The sequence below is a fragment of the Panthera pardus genome, unplaced genomic scaffold (assembly GCF_024362965.1).
Source record: "Panthera pardus isolate Hobbes unplaced genomic scaffold, ASM2436296v1 HiC_scaffold_2, whole genome shotgun sequence".
In the NCBI taxonomy this organism is placed as follows: domain Eukaryota; kingdom Metazoa; phylum Chordata; class Mammalia; order Carnivora; family Felidae; genus Panthera; species Panthera pardus.
In genome coordinates, this window is record NW_026526765.1 from 132,962,573 (window position 1) to 132,981,705 (window position 19,133).

Sequence of the window (19,133 nt, forward strand, 5' to 3'; positions counted from 1 at the left end):
TCAATTGACTGAGCCACCCACCTCTCCAGTTGTCATTTAATCATTGAATTTAGGACAAACTCTGGCTTCCTTCCCGTGGTTTACAGGACCCTACAGCATCTTCCCCATACCTCTCGAGCTTCATCTTCCATCAGCCTAGCTCCTGCCTTGTGCTTTGTCACTCTGGCTTCCTTTCTCTAATTTTTTTTTTTTTTTTAAACATTTATTTATTTTTGAGACAGAGAGAGACAGAGCATGAGCAGGGGAGGGTCAGAGAGAGAGGGAGACACAGAATCTGAAACAGGCTCCAGGCTCTGAGCTGTCAGCACAGAGCACAATGCGGGGCTCGAACTCACAGACCGTGAGATCCTGACCTGAGCTGAAGTCGGCCACTTAACCAACTGAGCCACCCAGGTGCCCCACTAATTTTTTTTTTTAATCACATTAAGTTCTTTTCCTCCTCAGCATCTTTATAAGTGCTGTTCCCTTTGTAAGGAATACTTTTCCCTACTTCTGTGAAGCAGGCTGACTCTGACTCATCATTCAGGCCTGAAGTTAACCAAAAACTCTTCAATGGGACCTTCTTTGTTCCTACAATCCAAATTAGATGCCCCTTTTATTTTCTCCTTGCACTTTGTAACATTTCTTCGTGTCACCTAGAACATATTTAATGTAATTTAATTTCCTGTGTCTATTGTTTCTTAATGTTTATGTATTTTGAGAGAGAAGGAGAGAATGTGCACACACGTGAGTGGGGGAGGGGCGGAGAGAGAGGGAGAGAGAGAGAATCCCAAGTAAGTAGGCTCTGCACTGTCAGCACAGAGCTCAGTGCAGGGTTCAGTCTCACAAACTGTGAGATGGTGACCTAGCCGAAATGGAGAGGCAGATGATTAACTGTAGCATTTGTCATTTCTACTAGACTAGGCTCCGTGAGATCAAGAATCTGACCTTCATTTCCTCATCTGTAAAAGGAACTTGAAAACTCTATGCTAATTTTCCCACTCGAAATTCAGTAATTGAATTTAGAAATTGACCTGTTTTTAGTGATAAAGAAGCCAGCGATCACGTCTGTCCCCAGCGGAGTCAGAGAGAAATCTAGCACTGGTTTTCCTTTTAACCATTAAAATTCTAGCTTATTGGGTATCTCACAAATGCTTTTATTAGTCATTTTAGCCTCTGTTTGTAGAACAAACATTTTGGATTGTGGGTCTGAGCTCTTAGAGAATTAGAACTGTGACCTTACAGGTAAGCGAAAACAAATCACATGTGTCCAGTTTACATTTAAATTGAGACAAGTGAAAATCGTTCCGCGCGTTTAGACTTTTCAGTTGCATTTCTGAACTCTCTTGCTCTGTTCCCTCGGCACACGCAGATCTGGACGAATGTTCAAACGGAACCCACCAGTGTAGCATCAATGCTCAGTGTGTTAACACCCCAGGCTCCTACCGATGTGCCTGCTCTGAAGGGTTCACTGGAGATGGCTTTACCTGTTCAGGTGGGTAAGAATCGTGAGGTGGGTCCTGGCAGAATTTTCATGGAACATTCCATAAGCTTGCCGTGTTTGAAGAAAAGTGTAGTTAAAGGGGGCTAAAATTCCCTGTCTGTTTTTACGTCTGACATACAGGTGAATGTGTATCTTTGTCTTACACTTCACACCAAGACCAGAACAGTTTTTCAATAATTCCATTTATTATTATCATATACTATTAATGACTGTTAATTTATTGTAGTCATCAATTTACACAGTAGTCAGAAATCCAAGCTGTCTCTGAATCCAACCCCTTGGAATCAGATTTCACCTGTGCTGCTTACTGTTTTTGTCGCCGTAAGTAAATCATGGAACCTGTGTGGCCTTAATTTCCCCATTTTCAAACAGCCGCAGTAACCATAATAGGTCCATTATTTTTTGTTTTTTGTTTTTTGCTTTTTGTTTTTCGCTAAATGAATGACATATGGGAAAACTGTTCAGCATCTTAAGATACAGCATATGTCCAGCCAGTGACGGCTATTTCATGTGCTTGTCAGAATCTCCGATCACCACAGGGTATTGAAAGGAAAAAATGAAGTTAACACAAGTCAAGGATTTAGAAAAACACCTCGTAAGAGCTCAGTAAACATTACCTGCTGTTTAGCTGCTGTTAATTATGGATCCCTTGAGAATATAGCACCCACTTAAACTCCTGTGAATGACTGCTTTGTCTTGGTGGACATAAAGTAGGAGACAGGTTTGCGGACATCAGTGTTCTTCAGCTGAATGTCAGTGCACACTTTAAGCCCCACGTTAAAAGACTTCTAGCTTTTTTCTTGTTTCTAATTATCGACATTAAGAACACAGACTTATCATTTTCCGTTGCTTTAAGAAAACACGCTTATGTAATCTTTAAGGCTTTAATCCTTTAAACCTTGGCTTATTGTATCTTTCTGAACATTTCTCTGCACCGAGGGATGATGGGAAGGGCCTGGCCTTGGTGTCAGGGTCGGGGACAGATTGGCTCCCTGGGGCTCCCACCCTGCGGCTGGCCTCTCCTAGCCTCAGGTTATTCCTCTTCTGACCTGCACAGAATTGGCGTACTGAAGGAAAGCATGTGAGGCAGGCAGCCAGCAGCTACCTGCCAGATATAAGGCCCTCGGTCAACATTGCTTTCTGCCCTGCCCCCCTTTTTCCATTTTATAGAATTAAGTAAATTGGCTTTCGGGTCAATGAATAATGTCCATTTGCATAATTAAGACAGAAGTATTGAATATAATCATGGTGACAAGAAAGACACTGTCCTCGTGCTACTTGAACAGCCCTTCTGTGCTTGAGACATACTTGATCTAGTGGAAAAACCAAGTTCATTTACTTGAAAACATAATGTTAGAATAGATACCACTTCAGGGTTCATTTCAATGTTCTTGGTCATCTGTCAGTGATGTCGGTGTCATACTGATGCATCACGTTGGCATTAGAGGGAACTGAGACAGATCTGGGCGACACCTGCCTCCTTCCTGTTAAAGATGTGGTGATTGAATGTTAGAGTGTAGGTTCAGCAGCTCTGTTATCAGGTCTTACCCTTGTTTAGGTGAATGTGATTAAGTGTCCTCTCCTGTTAACGAGCACCTGCTGAAGCCAGCAAAACGGACTTAGCAGGGAAAAACCATGTCAAGACCTCGGGAACCTAATAGAGATGTAATTTGCTTCTCCCACAGATGTTGATGAGTGCGCAGAAAACATAAATCTCTGTGAAAACGGACAGTGCCTCAACGTCCCGGGTGCATATCGCTGCGAGTGTGAGATGGGCTTCACTCCAGCCTCCGACAGCAGGTCCTGCCAAGGTGGGTCACTGCAATTCCAACTCATTTCCAAGTTGGATCAACTACAGCACATGAAACCGCAGAAAGGGCTGGAGCGGGCCCCACCTGGAAGCAGAATACACAGCACATGCTGCACATATAAAAGTCATTCGTTTAAGCATGGATTATTTTGCCGAATGAATAATGATGAAGGCGGCTTTCATCTCTTATGAAGTTTTCCTGGCCGAGAGCCAACACTTGGAAGTTTGGCTAGTTCCTTTTTTTTTCTTTTTAACCATTTCTTTTTTTTTTTATTACTAAATGAATGACATGTGGAAAAACTATTCAGCTTTTTAAAAATATGATCTATCTACCCCAGTCACTGCTATTTAATGTGTTTGTCAAAACCGCAGTAGCTCCTTTTGGGCATTTACCTTCATGTTTCGGTCTGCTGTCTGTATGTCTGGGACTGGAAGGTCTCCTCAGGGATGCCTCAAGGCCTGCACCTTTTGCCTGAGAGCAACGTGTCCTTCCCCTCAGTGATGACATCATCCCCCTTTCCTAGAAATGAGACTTGGGACTAGTGTGATCACTCTCCAAGAAAAAGAATTTGGATTTTCTCTTAAATTAGAGGTTTAAATTAGTTCACTGTATGTATAGTTTTGGGCTGTCACTGTGTTCTTTTGGAGTACATGAAAATACACGTGAGGAAAGGAAGAAGATGAAAAACAATGAGTGAATCAGAAGGCTTAGGAAAATTAGTGATTGGTAGAAAACACTTAACAAAGTAACTCAGGCTAAGCGCTGGGCAAAGATTATAAAAGGAAACCAGATTACAGTTTTTCACTACACTAGTGTCTAATCAAATGACCAGAAATAGCAAATACCAACACACACACACACACACACACACACACACACACACACACCCCCCTCACCAGTAGCAACCAAACAAAACCCAATTATACCATCTAGAAATGGCTCAATTAGAGCCTGTCTCTGCCTCACTACCCAAAGTGGTGCTAAGGAAAGAAGGTATGCCTAAAAGGTCACTGCATTTTCCATAAATGTCCACCAATTTTCAGAGACTCGGAACAAGAGAACGAAGACTACCCCCTGGGGAAGATCGTGCAAACTGAAAGCATTCATGCTTCCATGTTGACCTGTTAGATTGAGCAGAGTCTAATGCATTTCATACAAGGTCACTGTAGATTGAGTTCCCCCCCCTCCCCCCCCCCCGCCTCCAGTCCTGGTTTCTTGTAAGTACCAAAGCCAATTAGTAGAAAATGTGAGTCAGTGTGGTTCTGGGATTACATGATTTATTACTCACCTCCACTTGACAAGAGTTGGTGGGAAAAGGAACAAGTGAGCAGTAGCCAGATACTTTGCTAACAGAAAATTTCAAAAATTAATTCTTTGTGTGTAATAATTTCCACCTTCATAATTCTTGTCCTTTATCTGTGGCCTTCGCCCTTTCACACCTTCCCTGAGGTGAGGCTGGACACTGTGTATTTACTGCACTTCCCTCACGTGTTGGTTTTTCACAGTCTATCATTGCCAGGGAGGGAAATGCCAGCTGCCAGGCCAAGGAGAGTGGTTCACAAGGAGTTCATCTTCGGTGACACCCTGCTCCTCTTTGCTAAACGCCAGGTTTTGAGATCCCAAAAATGTTATTCCATGGTTCTGCCTGTTTCTCCTTGAAGTTGTCTTATCCCTGTCTCTAAGATCTGTCTCATCTGCACAGTTTCTTCTGAATTCAGTAATTTAATTTATTCAGGTCTTCTTATTTGATGATAAATATATGCCCCTCTGAAGTGACCCTCTGATCACTATTTTCTCCTCAGCATCTACTTCTCACCACAGAACAATTCCCATTCTCAGAATTTCTGTAGAGTCCAAGCACTTGGTACAGTTGGCCCTTTCTCAGTATTCTCCACCAAAATGGGAGAATATAAAACCTGGAGAAAGCTCCTCAGGAACAGCTTAGGATTCTGTCAGTGGAGTAAACATGGATGCACACCATTTGGTATCATGTGTGAAGACAGAGCAGAGGCCAGGTTCATTAGCAGAGGGCACATAGAGCCCAGGGCAGCTCTTCTCATTTTTGTCCCCACTCCTGTTCCGCCTTAGGAAAGTTTGGGCTAACAGAATAGCAGCTCTAATGAAACTTGTGCCCCAGCCTGTCTTCCAAATAATGCCCAGATAAAGATGGGGAGGGGATATCAAAATACTCCATCTAAAGTGTATTAGTGTATAAAACTCCTAGAAGAGCTGACCAAGCAGTGCATGCACAGTTTGAAAATACGTGATATGAACTATGCAGGCATCCTGTGGAAGAACAGTGAAAGAACACACAAAAGGTAAAGAACCAACCCAGAGTCGAAGAATACTATCCGGGGAAATAAAGCACATTTCCCACAGGTGCCTTGTGCCACGGACAACCTTGATACGAACACAAATATGTGTGAACACGTTTGAAGAGATTATAAATTTTTTTTAATGTTTATTTATTTTTGAGAGAGACAGAGTGTGAGCAGGGCGGTGGCGGGTGGGCAGAGGGAAAAGGGGGGGACAGAATCTGAAGCAGGCTCCTGAGCCTGTCAGTACAGAGCCCAACATGGGGCTAGAACTCACAAACCATGAGATCATGACCTGAGCCAAAGTCAGATGCTCAACCAACTGAGCCACCCAGGCGCCCGACATTCAAAGAGATTATAAAAATAAGAGAAGACAAAAGGAAAGTGCAGAAGTATGGGAAACAAAAGAAGCGGGTACCACCACAACAAAATTGGAGAACTATTGAAGAGAGATGTCAGAGAACAGAAAAGGTTGAGATGAAAGCATAATTACTACTAGCATAGAGAATGGGCAAAAATAGGCGAACAAAAACATAGGAACATGAAAGGAGGAAGACGTTACCGTGATTCGAGAAAAGACCAGGGCCATAAGCAAGTGTAATTGGTGTCCAGGAGGTAGAGAGCTCAAAATAAATAGAGAACAGTACCAAACAGCCACACATTTTCTTGAGATGGAAGAAAGGACTTAGCCTTATTACTTTGGCTGACTTAAGTTTTAGAGAAGGATAAGGAACCTTCAGGCTCTAGACAGAAAAGGAAAGTCAGGAACAAAACAGAATCATTTGATACTGAAAGACGTGAGAACAATGTCCACAGAGTTCTGAGGTCACATGTGACTGGAGGATATTCCACGTCAGCAGTCAGTCAGTTATAAAGTCATGGGGCATATTGTCACATAGGAAATTAATGTAGAGAGAAAACACCTGTGGGCCCTCCCTTCTTGGGGGGAAAAACCTTATCAGCAATGCAACACCATCAATTGAGAAATAAATGTAAGAGTTGCAGTGAAAACCTTACTCCCTTAAGAATCAATACTAATTGCTTCAGAGATTATGGTAAATGCCATAAACGTTTAAAAAGTGAAAGTTACAGAAATAACAAAAATGAGTTGGAAGCGAATGCAAATGCTCATTTTCTTACCATTCCTAGCACAGAATCCATTAATACTGTTTAGAAACTATATTTGAATTTTAACATAAAGGGAAAGAGGATCAATTTTTAGTGTGTTTCAACAATTCTTAACATTGGAAAGTATTTGAGGAACTGTCGAAATACATACAAATTGATCTTATGCATAGAAACTCAGCTTCAGTCTGTGAATATGCATAGAGAAGTATTTGGAATAATATTGATCAATCATAATTCTGGGTGGATGGATTTCTGAGTGATTTTCTGCTTTTGCTGCTTTATTTTCTGTGTTGTTTCTGTCCTCCCAATTTGCTACTAGAACTTTTCTATATTGTTGACATTTGAGTATGCTTTAATTTTAAAAAAAGGCAGTTTTCTAAAATACCTTATTTTTCACTTGTGTAAATGTAAGTATCACACAATTATTACATTAGTTAAATGGAAGTTATTTCTAATAAAGGTCATTTAAAAGTCAAATGAATCTGAAGAGGGCTGACAATACAATTCCATTTTCACTTCTAGAGGAACACAGTTCAGTTATCAACTAGTTAAATGAGTCTTTTTTATTCATTTGTGTAAAGAGAGTAACTTTGTTTATAGCCTCAACACAAGAAAAGACACATTGATAAGCCATTTGGTCTTTACAAATTTTTTAACATGTATTTTGAGACGGTACACACACCGGAGAGCATGAGTGCACAGGTGGGGGAGGGGCAGAGAAAGGGAGACAGGATTCAAAGCAGGCTCCGTTCCTTGTGCACAGAGCCCAGTGTGGGGCTCCAACTCACGAACCGTGAGATCATGAACTGAGCCGACACCAAGAGTCGGCTGCTTACCCAGCTGAGCCACCCAGGTGCCCCTATATGTCAGTTGATCTTTTAAACACAGTTTGAACAAAACTTGAAATCTAATATAGTTAAAACTTATCATTTTTTAACTATCAGGAATGAACCAGCAGACCTTTTTTAACTTAAGGTCTGTCTCTCGACCTCATGTTAGCATGACTGGTCTAGTCTAGCCTAGAATGACATATCTGCTTTACATTCTCAGAATATGAGGTCATTTGTGTACAAAAATGTCCAACCTTTTCCTACGAGTAGAAATACAGAATATTTCTACAGCTGTACACACACATACATGCCTTCATTTTCATATGAATGAGGAAGGGTGACTTCTTTTTTGACTTTGAGTTAAAGCTTCATGGAAGAGTTTCATAAATTTATGACTTCAATGGAGACATTTTAATGAAATTTGTAAGAATGTAGGACAATGGGTGATCTTAATACAGTCTATTAGAAAAAAAAATATTTCCCTGGTTAACACTGAGTTTATGACAACAGATTAGATGACAGGATAATAAAAGTTTTTAAGAAGTTAAACTTGAATACTTGATATCTTTAAATTTAAAATATTATGTTATATACTTTGTATGTTGTGGATGTTTATAAAACATCTCTGTATTAAATTATTAAAATGTTGGAATTTGTTTTTATGTTTAATTTTTTACAGTCCTTTAATATGTTTGTATGTAGTTTATTTTTATGACTCAGGCCAACTCTTCTTTTTTAAGTATATTATAACCCAATATAGTTAAAATTCTCAGTGAAATAAAATATTTCTTTTCGGTCTTGGTTCCATAGATAAACATTAGTTGTTGGCCATTTATGTGGTCTACCGAGTCAAAAAACAGAAAATTTTTTACTGCAAAACAACATCTGGGGAGATAGAAAAATTTATTAACATTATATACATTAAATCAAAATGTCTTTGTAAATGAGAGACTACTGTTTTTTTATCCTCAGATATTGATGAATGCTCCTTCCAAAATATTTGTGTGTTTGGAACATGTAATAATTTGCCTGGAATGTTTCATTGTATCTGTGATGATGGTTATGAATTGGACAGAACCGGAGGAAACTGTACAGGTACTACAAGCTAAGGGCTTGATTGTGTTCGGATTAGTTGAGATGAATGTTTTGTGCTAAGTATACAAATTCCTGAAGTTTTTGCTTAGCTTTCTATATACCTTGTGTTACGCAGCTTTTGGAAAAAGAAATTTGCATTATGACACATTTATTTTTAACTATGGAATTGATACATTTTTAATATAAGCAACTTAATACTAAATATCTGACATTAAACTAGGAAACTTTCTTTGTATAAATGTGTGTATGTATATACATATACATATGTAATTTTAGTTAAGCAGATGGTAATGTGTTTTTTTCTTCTTCAGAATTCCAACATTTAATTATTATTCATTCAAGATATTAAGATATTAAATGATACTGTTATGAATATCGTGTGGTTGGTATTACATGTTATAGGTATATACAAGGATTTGATCTGTATCTCACTGTGCTGAGGCTTTCCCAAAGATCTTTAATAATTTGCAGTGATTCCACCAAATTCTTTGAAATAGAAGCATGCACAGAGAAAGTAAAGATGCTAATGTGGACATTTTAAATGCTTTTCCTAGATATTGATGAATGTGCAGATCCCATAAACTGCGTCAACGGCCTGTGTGTCAACACTCCTGGTCGCTACGAGTGTAACTGCCCCCCTGATTTCCAGCTGAACCCCACTGGTGTGGGTTGTGTTGGTAAGTGAAGGAGATACAAAACAAACAGAATTATACAGAGGCAAATACTCAGACTTTCTTGGTAGTGCACCGTGATGAGTACTTGCTACAATTAGTTTGAAAACAAAAGAGTCCATTAAGAAACTCCAGGTTACCAATAGATATGGTCACTTTTGTCGTGTTTATATTCCAATAGTATTTTTAAAACAGGAATTTTTGAGCTACCTGCTCCAACCTCCTCCTGCTTTCACAGACTTGAGAACCAGGACCCCAGGAGGTGCAATAACTTCCTTGGGATCTCAGGGCTTGGAAGGGCAGAGCTGAGGCAGTGTTGAGAGTTGCCTGGCTCGCTGTCCAGTGCATTAGCAGGACAAAGGGCAGAGTCATTGGAATCTCTGTTTCTCCTTCCCATAAGAAGGACCATGAAAGGAAATAAATGAAGTGAAGAGAAGAGAGGAATTGGAGCTGGATGTCATGAGCCCCACCACTGGAGTAAAGCAGGTTGAAGGGAAGGAAGGAAGGCAGTCACGAAGGTTTCTGAGTCTCTCATCAACTTTCCTGATGTCTCTGATCAGAAGATAATTGTCCACCTTTTGCTGCCTGCTCTATTTCAGCATCTTAATGAACATTTATCTAGAGGAGTAAATGATCTGGGGAATTTCCTGAGAGAATATCAAAGAAAAAGGCTAAGTCCTTGCTTTAGTAGAAGTCTACCTGCTGTTTTCAGTGTCAAATGACTATACATAATCATTTAGTTATGATTTATGGATACCCCAAGTTCTGATGTTTTAATTCAAAGTCATTCATTTAATAAATATTGAGTGCCTCTACTCCAGCTGCTAGAACTACAACACGAACAGAGTGAGCACGTTCTCTGCTCTCATGTTAATGTCCTTGTGCCGGGGAGACAGATAAAAGCAGAAGCACTTCCTGACACTGGTGGCTGTTGGAGAAGAAGGGTTGTGTTATGTTGGGATGGGGCAGATCCATGAAGGAAGGAGCAAGCCAGTTGCAGCTTGGAGAGGAGAAGCTTCCGAAGGACAGGAACAGCCAGTGCACAGGGCTGTGGGAGGGCAGTGCTGGCATTGGAGACATAGCAGCAAGGGTGTATATAGTAAGAGGAGGGTGAGTGGGGATGAGCATGGGCACAGTTTGAGGACAGGAGTCAGAGAAGGAGCAATAGCCCAGATCACAAAGTGGCTCTCATCCCTAGCTGCCGAGTAACATCCCATTTGGAACCTTAAAAATATGACGATGGTGCTTCATGCCCAGAAATTGAGTCACTGGGGACTCAGTATCGCTTAAAAGCTTTGTTGGAACAAAGGCTATGAACAGGCAACTGATAAAAGGAGGACTCCAGGGGTGCCTGGGTGGCTCAGTGGGTCAGGTGTCTGACTCTTGATTTCAGCTTAGATCATGATCTCACAGTTCATGGGTTCGAGCCCTGCTTTGGACTCCACACTGACAGCACAGAGCATGCCTGGGATTCTCTCTCTCCTTCTCTCCCTCCCTCCCTCCCTCCCTCCTCTCTTTGCCCCCCTCCTCTCTCTTTCTCTTTCTCTCTCTATCTCTGTCTCTCAAAAATAAATAAACTTAAAAAGAGAGGGCTTCAAAAGTGAACAAACATAAGCAAATGCCCAAAACCATTAGTAATAAGAAAAAAAGTCAAGACAGTTGTATAACTCTAACTTGTTAAGACTGGCAAAATTTGGAAACTTGGATAATATAAAGTGTTGGTAGGAACATGGACCTTAAGGAGCCTTCTGTTCTACTGTTAGAAGTGGAGATCAAGGTATCCTTGCAGAGAATATTTTTGAATAACAGCATCCAGATTAATCCTCCAGATATAATCAACTTAGATTTTAATTTTGTTTTTAGGGCAGTTTCTAACTCTTTGTATGGATTGATGCTTCATGGCCTTATTTTTTTTTCTTTGAGGTCTTCCAAAGAACAGAGACTCATTCTGTCTCACAAGTACCATAATGGTCCATTGGACCCTCTTATAAGTCTAAGATACATTATGAGATATTAGTGATCTTATTTTCCCTTTGTCTTAAAATGTTTTGCCATTTTATTATTTTAGGTTTTATTTCATCATTACTCATCAGTTAGGTGCAGTGATGCTCAAAACAAAGATGAATTTACACTAAAGTGAAAACCATGCCATCACCTAGAAGGATTGACACAATAGTGAAATAAAATGTCGAACACTCCTCCAATTTTCTTACTGTGTTGCCCAGGGGATGGCATTATCTTTTGAGAAGGTATAAAAGAAAGCTAGAGACACTCTATTTGGAATCTTCTTGAAGCATGTATTGAACACAGTTGAGAGTTGATAAGTGTTTCACTTTATGACAAAGAGAAGGAAATTGAATGTGGAAAATGTTTCCCAACTGTCAGGTGGATCAGTTATGAATACAACACAGATTATAGTCTAGATTCCAAAGGTGATGGTAAAATTGATCATAGAAGCAAAATGCTAGGCTGTGAGTCTTCAGAGGCTCATATCCTAGATGAGATTTTTTTCCAATTCAGGAATCAAAAGAGTGAGTAATAGATTTTTTTAGATAGAGGAAAGATACTATTCTCATGTCTTAGTCAATAGGGAAAACTTCAACATGCCACATTTTACAAGTACCTGAATCATCCAAGGTCCCTATATTCTTTTAGACACCAAGTTTAATTGAGTTGGTTCTTAAGGGGACTAACAATGAAGGCAGGTGTTTCGACAAAGGATATTAAAATACGGTATGTAGAAATAAAAATCATTGGATTGACTACTCTAGCTGGTGTTGATAAATCTGAAAATGAAAATGTTTTTATTTGTGGAGCAAAGAAATGAGCTGTCCTTTCCTCATCAGAAAAAGGAGCTGTCCCAGTTTTCAAAAGTGTCTTCAGGCATTGTGTTTTAAATGATGCAAGGAAAAGAAGAACAAGAAGTAATGATAAGCTAGAAGCTATTACAGATGTGTTTGAAATGTGGAATCAAGTTTTTTACAAAATGGATTTGTTACAGGTTCATGCATAGCAGCCAGTGGGCAGTTAGTTGCATTCACAGGACCGTTTCAGGCATACATCTTTCCAAAACCAAGAAAATATGGAATAAAAATTTGAGTTAGAGAGGATTAAATTCTTATTAGAATTTCTGGTCAAGTTGTTCCACTGTGCCTTTTTTTCTGTACATTATTTTCAAAGTTACTTGTAAAAAGTTGAAAGATGCTTGGGGCACCTGGTGGCTCAGTCGGTTGGGTGTCCAACTTCAGCTCAGGTCGTGATCTCACAGTCTGTGAGTTTGAGCCCCGCATCGGCTCTGTGCTGGCAGCTCGGAGCCTGGAGCCTGCTTCGGATTCTGTGTTTCCCTCTCTCTCTGCACCTCCCCTGCTCATGCTCTGTCTCTGTTTCAAAAATAAATAAAAACATTAAAAAAGTTTTTAAAAAATTGAAAGATACAGATGGTAAATGACAGTGACTCTGTTCCTGATACTGAAGGCTTAGAATATGGAAACACTGTGAACCAGCAATTTGTCTCCTGGTGCTAGACAGCAATGAAAGTAACTCAGAGGCCCATCCAGAGACCTGGGTAAAGATGTTCACTGCCACAGTACTTGTGGTAGCAGGGACCTAGAAACCAGTTCTGAAGAGTAGATAGATTTTTTTAAAAATGATACTTGAACACCGTAGAGTTGACGGATTGAAAGTAATAAAAATGGAATGAGATCTGTGACAAAATACCATTTGTGTAAATTTAAGATGTGCTCAAGGAAACAAAAGTACTCCCTTTGCAAGAACTCAGACAAAAAGATACCATTAAACACAGTCAGACGGCTGAGTTAGGGGATGTGGAAGGGGAGTAGAAAAGAAGGACAAAAGAAAATGGGAGGGATGAATGAATGCAAACCTAGTAAGAGCAGAACCATGAGTTAGCTTGTATCTCCGCACCTGATTCAACAACAACAACAAAATGAGAAAAATAAAAATAAATGATAAGAGGCTGCCCAAGTGACTCTTGTGTGCAGCCAGGGATGAAATCTACATCGTAGACCATGGTAAGGACGTGAGATTATGCTGATTGAGAAGGGGAGCCATCGGAAGTCCTTCTGAAGGGTTACTCTGGGTATGGTGGGGAAAGTGGACCGTCGTTGGGTCAAGGACTGAAATCAAGAGATGACATAGGAGACCTTTGCAGTGGTCCAGGAGCGGCGGTGGTAGCTTGGTTCAAGTTGTAGAGATGGAGGCAGTGGTGATTAGTCAGACTCCAGACAGATTTTGAAGGTAGAAGTGACAGACTTTAGGGGCGCCTGGGTGGCTCAGTCAGTTGGGCATCTGACTTCAGCTCAGGTCGTGATCTCACACTCTGTGAATTCGAGCCCCACATCGGACTCTGTGCTGACAGCTCAGAGCCTGGAGCCTACTTCGGATTCTGTGTCTCCCTCTCTCTCTCTGCCCCTCCCCTGCTCATGCTCTGTCTCTGTGTCTCAAAAATAAATAAAAAACATGAAAAAATTAAAAAGAAGTGACAGACTTTATTACTGGGTTGAGTAAGAGATGAGTAAGAGTCAAAGACTGACTCCAAGGTTTAGGGCTTGAGCAACTGAAAAAAATGAGGGACTTGGTGTTTATTGGGGAAGATATCGAGAAGAATAGAGTAGATTTTGTCTGTGGTGGAAGGAATATCAATAGTTTGATTTTAGATGTGTTAACTTTAACTGTTAGCTATCTGAGGTTGAAAAATCAAGGTGGCATCTGACAGAATGATGTAAGGTTCTAGGAGGGGGGGGTGATGAAAGAACTGTAAATTTGAGAGTTCTCAGCAAAAACACAGTATTTAAAGTGATGGAACTAATGATCTAGATGATAATTATGGATTAGAAAAAGAGGAAGACTGAGATTCTTTGATGTCTTAAGTATCCTCTCTAAAGTTGTTAACTGAGTGTCTTTCCCCAAACTCTCAATGTTCTCTGTGCAAACTAAAATGAAACCAGATAATGGGGAGAAGGAGATGGGGTTATCGACATTTCTTTGATCGGATACGTAGGTGTTGATTGACTTCTCTGGGATTTTATTTCCATTATTGATAAACTTAAGATTCATATCAATTGATTATAGCAAAATTTTCTTGCATGCAGACTAGTGAAGATCGAGAAGGTCCCAGTTGAACAATTTCTCACAATTTTGTTTGTCAGCGATGTGTATGGATTTCTGAACCTAGGAAAGTCGGTCATAATTTCATTCCTAGTATGCAATCTTGAAAAGGTTTAAAGCTAGAGATCGCTCTGTGCTAGAGATTAAAATGAATGTGTGGAATTTGAACTTTGTCATTTGCACGACCTCTCTCTGAAAAGGAATTCTTGCTAAGGCACAGACAGTTTTAAGCTCCTGTGTTGCTCCACAGACAACCGAGTAGGCAACTGCTACCTGAAGTTTGGTCCTCGAGGAGACGGGAGTCTGTCCTGCAACACCGAGATTGGGGTGGGCGTCAGTCGCTCCTCGTGCTGCTGCTCCCTGGGAAAGGCCTGGGGCAACCCCTGTGAGACGTGCCCCCCTGTCAACAGCAGTGAGTATGGAGCTGGGGAAGAGGAAGGGAACAAACTGGCGGCTGAAGACTCGTTGCCATTTTATTCTTGTACTGGGGGTGGGGTCTGTGACAAGGGATCCCAGTTTGACTTTGGACTGATTTCAGTGATTATGCTGAAAGCAGCCAAGAATGTTTTATATAAAAGGAATTACAGTTGTTCTTTTTTCATTTTCCATGATATGATAAAAAAAAAGTTTTTTAACCACAATCCAGTGTGAATGGTGATGTTATCAGTCCTCTATGGTAATCACAAAGAAAGCCCATTTCTGAGACTATCTCAGAGTTGGTGGTAGTTTGGGTTCCTAGACATGGTGTATTCCTGAGGTCAGTCAAATGATGTGTGACATTGAAATGCCTGTTCTGATAGGGCCACAGATGAAACTTTCGAATTCTTGAGTCTTTCTGGTTTTGTTTTGTTTTGTTTTTGTTTTTGTTTTTACTAGCGAAAAAAGTTGTGATATAAATGGTCTGTGCTGAAGTTTTTTTTTTCTTTAATCAAAAACAAATGGTTTTAGTTATTCTGTGTATGTAATTTTTGAAGCAGTGACCGTAATTCAAGTAAAATGTAATATACTTTTAAAATATATTTGCAAGGGCACTAAGGAAAATACAGCTTACCCCTCTTTGGGTGTGTATTTTGAGCCCAGCAACTGAAAGATGCCTCTTCATTGTCTCAGCCACTTGAACCATCGATCTCACCTCTCTTCTCTTTTGTGTTTTATAGCTGAATATTACACCCTGTGTCCCGGAGGAGAGGGCTTCAGACCTAATCCCATCACGATCATCTTAGAAGGTGAGTGCACCTCTCATTGTCACCCAGATTTAAACAAGGTAAAGAGTTTAGAGAAAAGCTGGTAGAAAGGTCAGTGTGGAGCAATCTGAATGAGAATATTTTACAAAATTACAGATGTGCAGTCAGTTACCAGGATGCCGAGTTAGCGCTTGTCACTCAGAAAGATAGGAGCCATGGCAGTGATGTGCCTGCTCTGCAGAGAAGCTGTCTGTCCAGTCATGCCCAGCTTGCTTTGCTCACTCTTCTCAGATTTTAGGACATTTGCACAACAAAGCCAAAAAAAAAACCACTCCTGGTCACAAGAAGCCTATCCTCTAAGTATGAATTCACACAGACGCATGGAAGTCTGCGGGTCTTACAGTATCACACATTTGAGAGTTCTAAAAGTGACTCTTGTTCTCGATGGTGGTATTTGTTGTGAGTGAGCTGTCTCTCCTTCCACAGATATTGATGAGTGCCAGGAGTTACCAGGTCTCTGCCAAGGTGGAAACTGCATCAACACTTTTGGGAGCTTCCAGTGCGAGTGCCCGCAGGGTTACTACCTCAGCGAGGAAACCCGCATCTGTGAAGGTGAGCTGCACGGACACTTAAACGTTAATAGCGCTCTTTAGAATAAAATTACCAGTCAGGCTTGGAGACAAGGGCCCATCCTCAGATTCTGTCAAAGGATCTGTTAGCCTGGTCCATAGCTTTTGTCTTTTCACATCATTGCTGCTCAGTTGGATGATGATAGATAAATTAATTTACAGCTCATTTGCTATAATTTACTATTATTTTTCTCTGAGTGCATGAGTTGAGTATAAATGGCAAAAGCTGGATCAGTATGAAAGCATTCCGTATCAAGTAAGTTATTAGTTCAAATGATGGTAAGAGTTATATTTTATACACAGAAAATAGGTAAACTTGAAGGCAACTATTAAGTTATTATTTTGCATTAATTTTTAAATGTTAGAAGGCATAGGAAGAAGACATTCAAAGATTATGCTGATGCCTTTCTTGCTTCGATCTCATCCCTTCTCACATGGCACAGTAATCTTCCTCTCAGGGGCCTGGCTTCTCCCCATGGGACTAGGAGCTTCTTGGTCAGAGGCCCACATCTAGGTCCTCTTGGTAGCTATGAGCTCTAAGGATAGAATCTCCATGTTTATTTGCGGAATGAATGAATGAGCGCTTCTAAAAATGAACATTAAACATGTAATGTAATCATTTCCATTGTAACCTTGCTTTTTTTCATGGTGATTACATTTACTGAAAGGGTTGGAAAAAAATAAAAATTTCTTAATGTCAGAAATTAGGGGAGTTTCTCTTTTGAATGCCTTTTACATTTAAGGAGGCAGTCCTACAACATCTCCTATATTCCATACACAATAAATGCTTTGTCTCAGCCAACTGTTAATGGAGAGGCAACTAGTGCAACTCCCCGGACCAAGAGCATTGGAATATTCCGTTTTGTTGACTTCTACATCTCGTATGTTTCCTTATCAATTTCTGTAGTGGTCATAGTTTCTTCCACATCTCCCAATATCATTTTTAAGTGCTGATCATGAGCATGTAATCTGGGTGGGAGTTCTCTTTGGTTTCTCATTTTCATATAAATTCGCTCATCCAGGCTGAGCCTGATGAGACCCAGGGGTTCTTCTACGGTGTTGGTAGTTCGTTGCTGGTCCACGTCGTCTGCCATGTTTCAAACCGCGTTCCCTCTCCCCCCTCTCGCCAGAGTATACGAGTCTCTCCCCGTCTCCAGAAATATGAAAATGCCATAACCTTTGTTTTAGAACGTGTTAGGTGAATGCTTCTGGAAGAAGGATGATTTGATAAAGAGAATAACTAGTATCTGTGATACTTCTGGAATCTGTGAATGGGGTACTCACTTGAAAGGAGCTGTAAAGATAAAGGCTCTCCTCAGACTCAGACCTATAAACCCAGAGAACAAGCTGATGTTTTCCAGAAGGCAGGGGAGTGGGAAGATGGGCAAAATTAGGTAAAGAGGAGAAGGAGATACAGGCTTCCAGTTTCAGGATGAAGAGGTCAAGGGAGTTAAAGCCACAGCATAAGGAATACAGTCACTGATATCGTAGTAACAGTGTAATGGGACAGATGGTAGCAGTGAACATAGCATAATGTATAAACTCGTCAGATCACTCAGTTGTACAGCTGAAAGTGATGTGACACTGTGGGTCACCTATTAAATTAAAAAAAAGATAAAGGCTTTCCTAACTGCATTCATTTTAAAGTTGGTACTAGTTTAAATGATGTAAGTGAACAGTAAGCTTTAAAGCAGTTCCATTTGAAGGATATGGAATTTCACTTAAAACTTTCACTTAAGGGGTGCCTGGGTGGCTGAGTCGGTTAAGCGTCTGACTTCGGCTCAGGTCATGATCTCACGGTCCATGAGTTCGAGCCCCGCATCAGGCTCTGTGCTGACAGCTTAGAGCCTGGAGCCTGCTTCAGATTCTGTGTCTCCCTCTCTCTGACACTCCCCCGTTCATGCTCTGTCTCTGTCTCAAAAATAAATAAACATTAAAAAAAATTCACTTAAAATTTTATTTGAAAAAATAGGAGCATTCACATTATTTTTACCACTTTAGAAAAATTTCTTTTGATCGTCTGTGTTTTTTAACACTGGCATTTTTTTTTTCTTTGAAAAAGACACACTTTTTGCCATGTAAATACATATTTGGGGGGTATTTTCAGTATAATTGCTTTAAATTATAATTTTTAAAAAAATATGGATTTGGGGAATCAGCAATATACTTTGTTTAGTAGTTTAAATAATATAAATTCATGGAAAAATAACTTCATCAATTAATGGATATTCTTGCCCACTCTAGATATTGATGAGTGTTTTGCACATCCTGGTGTGTGTGGGCCTGGGACCTGCTACAACACGCTGGGCAATTACACCTGCATTTGCCCGCCTGAATACATGCAGGTCAATGGAGGCCACAACTGCATGGGTAGGTAATGGTCTCAGAGAATAATTAGGTCACGGTTGTTAGCTTCCCAGCCAGCACTTGTATTTCAGGCACTTGTGTCTCAGAATTATTGTTCAGAAAGGTTGGAAGGTGTTTATGAATGATGAAGTATCTCAAAGTCTTATACACTTCTGACTCTGTATTATGTTTTTGAACTTGGACTATATAGTTACCTTTTAAAAAGCTTAAGTCTGATATACAACATTTCATCAAATGTTTTGATTTTCTATTCCTAAATAATTTTTGTTTTCCATTCATGTAAAGTAAACATTATTTTACAAATAGTAGAATGTTTAAAATAAAATATGTATTTAATATGTGTTACTTTCAAAATTAAATAAATGCCTTTGAGTAGAGAAACAAATACCTGTTAATTTTTTTCCTAAGAAAATTATAAATGAAATCCCCTGTTTGAAAACAGGAGACGTAGCTGTTAACCTAGAAGTGATTTAGATTCAACTTAAAGAATTAT

The 19,133-nt window shown here is 40.0% G+C and overlaps 1 protein-coding gene and 1 pseudogene across 1 annotated transcript in view; one reads left to right on the top strand and one right to left on the bottom strand.

Annotated features, from left to right (window-relative positions):
* The window catches only part of FBN2 (fibrillin 2), a 255,858-nt gene that overhangs the window by 191,515 nt on the left and 45,210 nt on the right, over positions 1–19,133 (top strand). Inside the window, exons 33-40 of the mRNA XM_019422114.2 lie at positions 1,352–1,474; positions 3,169–3,294; positions 8,540–8,662; positions 9,217–9,339; positions 14,711–14,872; positions 15,618–15,686; positions 16,131–16,256; positions 18,518–18,643. Coding sequence (XP_019277659.1) covers positions 1,352–1,474; positions 3,169–3,294; positions 8,540–8,662; positions 9,217–9,339; positions 14,711–14,872; positions 15,618–15,686; positions 16,131–16,256; positions 18,518–18,643 — 978 coding nt within the window. The remainder of the gene's footprint in view (positions 1–1,351; positions 1,475–3,168; positions 3,295–8,539; positions 8,663–9,216; positions 9,340–14,710; positions 14,873–15,617; positions 15,687–16,130; positions 16,257–18,517; positions 18,644–19,133) is intronic.
* Positions 17,068–17,635, bottom strand: LOC128778325 (U6 snRNA-associated Sm-like protein LSm3; annotated as a pseudogene).